This window comes from Cynoglossus semilaevis, chromosome 2 (assembly GCF_000523025.1).
Source record: "Cynoglossus semilaevis isolate Cse_v1.0 chromosome 2, Cse_v1.0, whole genome shotgun sequence".
In the NCBI taxonomy this organism is placed as follows: domain Eukaryota; kingdom Metazoa; phylum Chordata; class Actinopteri; order Pleuronectiformes; family Cynoglossidae; genus Cynoglossus; species Cynoglossus semilaevis.
This window is the reverse complement of record NC_024308.1, coordinates 9,624,078-9,633,458: the sequence shown is the minus strand read 5'-3', so window position 1 is coordinate 9,633,458 and position 9,381 is coordinate 9,624,078. Positions and strand designations below refer to the sequence as shown.

Sequence of the window (9,381 nt, the reverse complement as noted above, 5' to 3'; positions counted from 1 at the left end):
AACAAGATTCAGCGTCCCGGCCCTCCTCCATTGGAAGGATTTGCGTAGTGGTGTGATTTTTTTTTTTCCTCTCTGTTTCAGCGCTGGCGGAGATTCACTGTCAGAGCTGAAAGGCATCCTCTATTTCCGCCCTCTTCTCTCTGGTTGGTTGTGCTGGTATGACGCCTGGTGAAATATGCCCGTCTATTGGGTTAAGCAGGTGACATTCCGTGCAAAAAGACCTGTTGAGTGGATGACGTTCCTTTCGTGGGGGTTCACTTTACATTACCAGCGTACACCGAAACGTGCAGGGTTAGGCGGGTATTACAGGAGCGGATTAGCATCGGATCAAAGTAAAAAGGACAAAAGTCTTCCACAGGGGTCACATTGTAGGATTTTCAAATTTAATATAAAAATGAAATTAAATCATTTTGTCCTGTTTATTTTTCCTCTTCAGTCTTTCTTTCCATTATATTGCTTACAGTAAATATATTATATAAGTTTGTCTAATACAGAATAATAACAGTGTTATTTAGTGTACTATCACCGCACACTATAACCAATTCTTCGACATCTAGAGATCTAATACGTGTGTTGTCTGGAGTATGTGTAAGTGTTTTGTGTAATTAGGTGAAACTGCACCTGTGCAATGCTGACAGCTATAATTTAAGATTTTTATGTTAATTTTAGTAAAGTTTATCTCAATTTCTGGGTAATTCTTTTTTTAATTCTTTGCACGGACAATAAACAAGTTAATGTCATTCATTTTCATGGATTAGTTAAATAGGTTAAGACTGAGGATCAAGCAAAGTAGCTAAACTCACTTTTTGGCAACAACTGCATCACAACAAAACAAATAGGTCAATGGACCCATATCAGAAAAAGCTTCATCTAATCATTTTTAAATATTTAAAATAAATTGTAAACACATCACATTCAGAACAAACTTAGAAATTAGTTAACACACAGTAAAATGTTCCCAAGTGGTATTTGACTTTATGAGAAAATAAATACACAGACATACACAGCCTTTATAGCTGCAAAGAACTGTCTGCACAAACAATATTTAAGTTTTTATTTATATTTATTTATTCACTTCAATTGTTTATTTTGTTCATACACAAATCCAACTCAAGCACCAGCGATGATATTTGTCTTAACATAGCGTGTATTGGAATTCCACTGGTGAAAACACATTATTAATCATCACAATAACACAAAGCTGCCATTTTGTCTATGTTAAGAATTTTAGTTATCTGACATTAAGCTTAATTTCAATGAAGTCAGAACGATGCTGATTTTATTTTTGCTCGATTTAATGTAGCACAGCGCCCCCATGTGGCTTTTAGTGCATATCTTGAGACGAATCATAAAGCTACACCGGAACACAAAAAAGCCTTGAAAGGTTCCGTGTCATACAGATGTCGTCCTGCGATTCTAAAAAGTAAGAAAAAGTACATCCATTTATTCAGTTTACTTCACTGTCCGTATACAGTGTTCTGTTAGCAATTACCTTTAGCTCTTCACCTCTTCTGTAGGTGCATCTTTTTTCTTGCATTCTTCACACACGTGATGACAGTGTCTGTTGGGATTCAACGAATCAGTGACACATTTGGTAAGGTGTAGGGTCATGGATTTAAATAACGTAAAGCTGTCGAAAACATAAAAACATTTGTTTTTAATCTTCAAATAAGATACTTAGTAGCTGTATCTTTGATATTGTACGCGTTGGAGCTTTAGAACTTTAGAACTTACCTAACAGTACACAAAGTATCTTTAAGTTAAGCGAAGGATATGATCTTAGAGGACTTTCTGTCTCTAAAACATGTCAAATTAAAATGACCACGTTTTAGAGTGAAGTTATGGAATACACATTCATTGTTTCTATAGTTGTGCAATAATATTAAAAGTTTCAAAAAAGCTTCGATTGAAAATAATAATAGACTAACTGATAGTTAATTATCTGTTTTTGTTTTTCATTTTAGTTTTTATCTTCTAATGTTTTCAGGTTCAACTAATAGTCATTATTTAAAGGTTTCGGTGTACTCTAGAGCGATTCTTTTGTACTGTATTATTTTTTCAGAGATGACCTTTTCGAGTTTGAACTATTTGTTGGAGGATGGTACTAAGTGTTAGTATAAGTATTGGTTATTTTTGTTTAGCTTTTTAAATAACAGCAGAATAAAAGAACAGTACATGAGCGAAGATTTTACCACACTGCACAGATACTTCCAAATCCCCAGACTCACCTGTGTCCAGGAGGACCAAATTTATGATCTCCCGTAGACCAAGGCCCAAATGGGGGTCCTTCAATACCAAGGTCATGAAGCTTGCGTCGACAAGTTCCAAAATAGGAGGCTTTACCTACTGCAAAACCAAGGATCCCAGCAACTGAAGGAAACAATAAATAAAAAACATAATAAATAACAGTTTTCGATCAACAGTTGTTTAAAGTATTATTGAAGGATCACTGAAGTACTTTACGATACATACCTGCTAGCTTGGGGAAAGGGCCAAATCGTTTCGATGCCTTCCATACACCTGGATTATTAATACAATAGAATCTTTATTTAAACACAGTGTTACAAAGGTTGAATATGTGATTTGTCAATATGATGTGATTAAAAAAAGGGGGCGTGACTACCATTGTAGATCAATCCACCGGTGACAGCCATGCTGCCCACAGAGAGAGGGAGGGCTAAATAATGAAATAACACAAAGTCCAAAAAGTCAGCAGTCTGATAAGCCATGTTTAAAACAGGTTTGATGTATTTAATGTTCTACAACAGTTCTTTGCTTAAGATTTTTTTTAATGTGCCATCAGGAAAATGTTATCAAAAGATAAGCTGGAGAGCTACAACAAAATGTTAAGGATTAGGAATAAATAAATTGAGAACAATTGAGACAACATGTAATATCTAATATGCACCTCTTCTTACTCTATAACCTACTATTCTTATGACTTATTTATGACATATTTTTATGACATACTAGTCTTCTTACTCTATGAACTACTATGACTAAGACTGTACTTTTTCTATTTATTATTTATTATTATTGATTACTATTTATTATTATTCATCTATTTTTGTTTTTTGTATGTTTACTGTAGCTTGATTGTTGATCGAGTGACACAAATTGTAAGTCGCTTTTTGTAGTTTTAGAAATAAATTATGGCACCACCATCAGGCTGAAAAGAAACGCAGGTATTCAAATAACACACTCTCTTTCCTGTTCTAGCTTTGAAAAAATATGCATCAAGCCAGATTGAACCACTGGTGTCAAGGTAGGACTTAACAGTTCATTGGCTCTGTGAAAACTGAGAACTAGATTCGAACATTGCAACTAGGAAGTGCTGATTGTTGAAGTGCACAGTGACAAAGGAGGAGTGACAGCTGTGTGGCTGGAGCGAGAGAATCGAGGCTAAAGACGGTCGAACATAAAAAACAAGTCGTTTCCATTTTGTTGATCTTGATCTTAGTGGATCAGTGAAGATAGCTTCTGCTGCTAGTGCCCGTCTCCTGAACTGCTCTGCCTGCAGTGTGTTTACCTTGTTTAAGTATCTGGGCTCACATTACGGCAGTATATGTCCACAACGTACGCTAACAATGTACTCGAACAGATTTAAGATTTCTGGACAATGTCCTCGCGACAGACAGTCAGAAGCCATTGACTTCAGAAGACAATGTAAACACAGTGAATGAGAATGAGGTAGCCTGAGAGAGCCATGGAGCAAATTCCAAAGGAAAAGTTAAACACAAGGTGACATGTGAATAGAGTGCTGAAAGATGGGCACTGCCCCTGCAACGTCTTCCATGTGTAACAAGAAACAGAGATAAGGATCCTTCCATGTGGGACTCTTTCATTCCTTGGCTCATTTTCACAGATTGTTGTCTAGTTGTCTTAGTCAAAGACTATTAGTATTTATATTTATCTGTTAATGTTGGAGAGTAAATACCTCTGTACCAGAAGCTTTCATCCTGGCATTCTTTCCAGACCTTTTTAACATCTTCTCTATGGATATGTTTATCACCCAAGGGACACTGTAAGACACAAAGGACAGACAGAGTTAGACACATCAAAATAAAAAAGGATGATTGAAGATCGGGTTTTATATAAAGCCTGCATTGTGTATCCTTCTGTGGAAATTATTTATATACTCTCACCTTCCTCTCTCCTTTTGGTGCCTCAGGATTCAGACCAACAGCGGCCAGGTCTGCCGTCTTCACAATAATTTGTTCTTTAGTTTCAGAACTCATGACCCAGGAGCTAAGGCCAATCTCTTACAACCTTTATCGTGCAACTACAACCGACTCTGCCAAGTACTCCCCCACCCTGAGCCTTACTAACTAGCTGTAACTGCTCCTCCCTGGGCTTTGTTTGAAACTCCACCTACTTAAAAAAACATAGCTGAGGCCCTGTCCAGAAGAGGATGTTGCAACTTTACACAAATGAGCCCCGGTAGTTAATGAATCAAAAACTTTCTAATGGTAGCGATGGACCTACAGTAGATGGATAGAATGAACTGTATTAACCCCCCGGGGGTCCCTTTGGGAAATTTTGTTTGAGTCTTTGCAACCGACACAGGTTGCCACAGGAGGCGCCATTGAGTACATGATGCAACTCACATCATTAGGGATATGTGGTTCCTCTGGGAATTGAACCCAGGAATCACTGCTCTCTGCTTGCAGGTTAGCTAACTGCTACACTATGGAAACTGTTTATAAAAATCCCCAATAGTTTGATATGTAAAATGTTTCTATTTTGACACATGTAATAAAGTATTAATATTAAAGAAATGAAAGTGAACTACTTGTCAATGTGACACAGCACACCACTGTACACAACAAAATGTGACCTCTGTATTTTACCCATCACCACAGTGCCATGGGAAAAAAACAAGCACAGGGGGAGCAGTGTGTGGGGACGGTGCCATGCACAGAATACCTCAATGGTGACTTAGCAGCTGGTGGACTCGAACCTGAAACCTTTCAGACCCAAGTCCGCTTTCTGCAGTACGAGTTTGGACTCACCTCTGTACACCTTCTTAAGACACACCTTCTTTTGTATTTAGAACAAGCTAGTATGGGCAAAGGTCGGTTCGTTACTTGCTCAAATACACAGAGTAACCACAAAAGGTTCACTTTTTTTTCGTAAATAACGAACAGGCTGATAGGTACCTTGGTGTAGAAATCGGACTTGTTATTAACTTCATCCAAGTTGTCCAAGAAACGATACTCCATAAATGGCACAAATTATTATGAAAAGAAACAGGGCTGTTGTTAAAATCATATGAATAACGTGTGTGTAAACTACTGTAATTTATTTTGCTTTGTTTTGTATGGTTATAGTATAAAATGTATAAAAACAGGTACGACACACTGAAGTTCCCTGTTTATACTTATGAGCCACAGCTTTCAAATGTGTTTAGCCTCACCCTCTGGTGGGACAGGAGATTACATGCTTAAACACACTTACGTGCATGAAAATACTTTATGGGAATCTGACCAATAAGATACCATCGTGGGCTGGCTTTACCTTTGCACGAGGAAATTCTGCTGATTGACGTTTTCATAAAATAATCTCTGAACCAATCAAATGTAGCGCTAGAACGACCTTGTTTTGGGTCTCTGACCAATCGCTGTTAAGAGTAGGAGGGATCTATATGTAAACCCACCTTTTTGTGACATGGCGTTTCAGAGAGCCAATCATCGTTGAACATGGGCGGTTACCAAACGAGCTTCTTTTCAATCAAGATCAGTGGGCGCGGTTTACGTTGACAAGGCCCGCCCATTGGCCGGTCTGCAGACTTCCCACGGACAGTTGTATGTTTCATAAAAATGCACTCTGATGCGGCAAGTAAGTAGTGGCAATGTTGCGGCTTTATTCACCTAACGCCGCCCGATTTAGCATGTGCGCAAACCCTTGAAAATATGCAATAATTTGTTAAAGTCTTCTGATTGCGGTTTTTGTAGACGTTAGTGGAAAGGCATAAATTGGGTCCTCTCTGCTTTTCTTTGTAATGCTGTCCTGGCTGAGCGACAACAAAGGGAGAATAGCTGGTGTTAATTCAACTGTTTTGTACGTGCAGGACTTCGCTATTGCTGTCAGTTGCTTTGCTGAAGTGAATTATTCTGCGTAGTGTTAGCCGTGCGGAGCTATATGCCACCGACCCGAATAAATCCGAGGAGTATTTCGATGGTAATCGCAGCGTTGCAATCCTCATATCCCTAATCACTGTATGTTTACTACAGACTTCGTGTCAAACCCTGCTTCCACGCAGTTTCACTGCAGACCCATTGAATTGTGTGGTCAACTGCGGACAATTTAAGAGAGAATGAAAATTGTGACGCAGTTGTTGAAAACATGTTTGATTGCAATTGCCGCAGCGCTAAGTAGCTTTGCGGCATCCACACAAGCTGCTGTGAAACGTCAGCACTGTGCCGCGGTGACAGTAGGCATTTACATTTTTACATTTATTTCAAAAAACAACGCAAGATGCATTCATTCAGTTAGGTTTAACGTTGGGGGTAGATGCAACCTGAAAGATATAGTTGTTTTGTCGAGTCGTGGGAATTGTAGTTCAGCTTTGCCTGCACGTTTGAGTGTTCACCGGACTCTTTGACGGAAATGGACTACAAGGCCCATATCCCCAGTTCCACAGATACTTTGTAAACTGTGCAAGTTGTGCGTCTGTACTGCTATTTTAGGTATGCGGCTAGTGCTATCGGGTCGACACTGTCGGTTTGCCTGTCTTTGCATCTGGTACCCAAGAATAAATAAACCGTGTCCATACTTGATGACAGCTTACGAATTGCAATGCACAGATGACTATTGGCATTAAGGTATCTCGAGTGATCAAACTTATTTGGCTTTGCACTTTTCCCCCCTGCTAAACGGAGTTACTCCCTCAGTCGTGTGTTATTTTTCTATTCCTTCCTCAGCGATTAATCTCAAGCATGGTTTGGTGTTTACCTTTGCAATCGAACTTGTATGTTAGGTGTAACATGACATGGTTGTGTTGGGTTGGGTTGTTTTTGATGTAATTTTAAATGTACTTTGTGGAGATAGATTTTCAGCTGAATTCCCATTTGACTACACTGGCCAGCATCCATAAGATCCACCACACGCTGCACAGACTGGTGAGCACACACATTAGTACATCATACTCTGTTTTTGTCAACTTTGAGATGTTTTTTATGTGCAAACATTGGCTTTGTTAGGATCAGAAGTCTGGTTTATGATTGAACAGAGTTTTAATTTTGTTACTATTAAAGTTATACTCACTAAGACTGTGGTCAACTCAATTAATGTAACATTTGGCAGAACATGTCATATAAAGATAAACATTGTTTGAATTGGTGAAGACCAACATAAATTGTTGATAGGTACTCCAATGTTAGCTGGTCTCTATTTAAATCAGACATAGAGCTATAGTAAAGCCACATCATTTTGTTACTTCAGTAAACGACAAGACACACTAAAATATTTTGTTTGGTGTGTGTGTGCTCATTGGCTTGTACTATTTTGTGTATGTTTTGACAGAACCTGACGGAAGACGTTGGGCACGGGCAGGATAGCCACTCGTCAGGTAGGATTTGTCTACACCTACTGCAAACAAAAATGTCAGCGCATTTTAATCTGTGGCTTTTTATTGCTGTCTTTCATTGTTTCTTGGATTGACCTCCTCAGCTTGTTGCTCTAGAACCATGCCTCCCAGGAAAAAGAGGAGACCCTCTGCTGGAGACGACATGTCAGCCAAGAAAAGTCGCCAGGATAGGTGCCACATCAATTAAAAACTGCAGTGTTGACCTCAGTTGTCAAATAGCTTTTAAATTTCTTAAATACATCTCAAATACTTAGACGGTATGAACTTCTTCTCAGTGTTTTCAGAAAACATGAAACGCCACAAATTCGTGAGGAGGAGACGTTTTCCAGTAAAAGGTGCCTAGAGTGGTTCTATGAATACGCAGGTGAAGCAGCATCACTGTTCGCTTTTTCTCTCTAAGCACCGTGTTTTAGGCACACGAGTGGAATCAGAGCTAAGTGTGGCTTTACATTTATTTCTCTTTCAAAATAGGTTGTGACGATGTGGTAGGTCCAGAGGGGATGGAAAAGTTCTGTGAGGACATCGGTGTGGAGCCAGAAAATGCAAGTGTCTCTTTATCATCTGTTTCACTTTCAGCATATCTATCACCTGTACTGTTGCACCAGACATTTCACTATTTCCTTTTTATATCCCGATCTTGAGCATTTACTCATTTATACAGTACATATTTAGACTTTTTCAACTTTGCCTCTCTAACGTGGTCTCTTCTGTGCCCGATCATAATTATATCTTTGATCTGTTGATCTAAACTAACAAATGCCATATTGTCATTTAAGTATTTATAGTAAAGTGTTTCTTCCTCCCATTGTCAGTTTTTGTATTGTCAAGGGACAGATAATGAATTTGTGACATTCTTTTATTTCTGAGGAATCTGCGACACTAAAGGATTACCTTTATGTGTTCAGGTAGTGATGCTGGTTTTGGCTTGGAAGCTGGATGCTCAGAGCATGGGATATTTCACTCTACAGGAGTGGCTGAAAGGCATGGGCTCACTGCAGTATGTTGTTGTTTTTTTGTCCTTAACAGTTAATTTTTTGGCTATGTTTCATTGTTGGACTAAGAACATTCCACCCTCAGTGGTGGTCTTAATGAAACACTCTTCTTTTTTTAGGTGTGACTCCACAGAGAGGCTGAGGAATTCACTAGATTACCTGCGATCTGTCCTTAATGATAGCACCAGTTTTAAGCTCATTTATAGATATGCCTTTGATTTTGCTCGGGTAAGTCAAAGTCATGTTCATGGTGCCGTAAGACAAACACACTGCCATTAGGTAAGAATGAATTACAAACAATTTACTTGCCAAGTGTTTAAGATATACATAGTCTTGACATAATGCATTTGTATATTTGTTTAAATAGGTCATTTAGATATTGTGCACAGGAACGTCCTACTGTTGGTTTGATGATAATAGAGCTTTATCCTATGGTGCAACAGCAGATGAATTTTATTTGTACACAGCTGTTATTGTGTTACTCATGCTTAGTTTTGCATCAATCTTACTGAGTCTTGCTTATTTTGGAAGGAAAAGGATCAGAGGAGTTTGGACTTGAACACAGCCAAGTGCATGTTGGGGCTTCTTCTGGGGAAGACGTGGCCCCTGTTTCCTGTTTTTAATCAGTTTTTAGAGGTTGGTTTTACACTCAGGAATGATATCATATTTGGAATAGTGTGGATTATTTTGGTGTTCTTTGTAACATAAATGTTATAGCAACATGTCAGTTTTAAGGAAGTTTTTGTTTTCAGCAATCCAAGTACAAAGTCATCAACAAAGACCAATGGTGCAATGTTTTAG

General features: G+C 38.6%; 2 protein-coding genes across 3 annotated transcripts; one reads left to right on the top strand and one right to left on the bottom strand.

Moving 5' to 3' along the window:
• Nucleotides 1-1,040: 1,040 nt before the first annotated feature.
• On the bottom strand, nucleotides 1,041-4,339 carry ociad2 (OCIA domain containing 2). 2 transcript variants are annotated; one of them, XM_008336157.3, is made up of 7 exons: nucleotides 4,146-4,339; nucleotides 3,938-4,022; nucleotides 2,624-2,677; nucleotides 2,473-2,520; nucleotides 2,229-2,370; nucleotides 1,493-1,630; nucleotides 1,041-1,416 (listed from the first exon to the last, which is right to left on the bottom strand). In XM_008336157.3, the coding sequence occupies exons 1-6, from the start codon at nucleotides 4,236-4,238 to the stop codon at nucleotides 1,495-1,497; spliced, it is 558 nt and encodes a 185-aa protein (XP_008334379.1). In that variant the 5' UTR covers nucleotides 4,239-4,339; the 3' UTR covers nucleotides 1,041-1,416; nucleotides 1,493-1,494. The 2 variants fall into 2 exon arrangements, with proteins under 2 accessions (XP_008334379.1, XP_008334387.1); XM_008336165.3 differs by having other exon boundaries at nucleotides 1,493-1,561.
• Nucleotides 4,340-5,728: 1,389 nt separating this feature from the next.
• dcun1d4 (DCN1, defective in cullin neddylation 1, domain containing 4 (S. cerevisiae)) lies at nucleotides 5,729-9,377 on the top strand (the record flags this gene model as incomplete). Its single annotated transcript, XM_008336272.3, has 10 exons — nucleotides 5,729-5,838; nucleotides 7,051-7,121; nucleotides 7,525-7,570; nucleotides 7,672-7,759; nucleotides 7,864-7,952; nucleotides 8,060-8,130; nucleotides 8,494-8,585; nucleotides 8,700-8,808; nucleotides 9,112-9,216; nucleotides 9,333-9,377. Coding segments are annotated over exons 1-10 (735 nt in total), but the record flags the coding sequence as incomplete, so codon positions are not given.
• Nucleotides 9,378-9,381: the final 4 nt, after the last annotated feature.

What these genes read in the sequence shown, in the direction of transcription:
- ociad2 (XM_008336157.3), bottom strand. Translation starts at nt 4,238, where the DNA reads ATGAGTTCTGAAACTAAAGAACAAATTATTGTGAAGACGGCAGACCTG. An exon ending in CACCAAAAGGAGAGAGGAAG is followed by an intron (nt 4,023 to 4,145) that starts GTGAGAGTATAT and finishes TGTGTCTTACAG; the next exon opens with TGTCCCTTGGGTGATAAACA. An exon ending in CGGTGGATTGATCTACAATG is followed by an intron (nt 2,521 to 2,623) that starts GTAGTCACGCCC and finishes TTAATAATCCAG; the next exon opens with GTGTATGGAAGGCATCGAAA.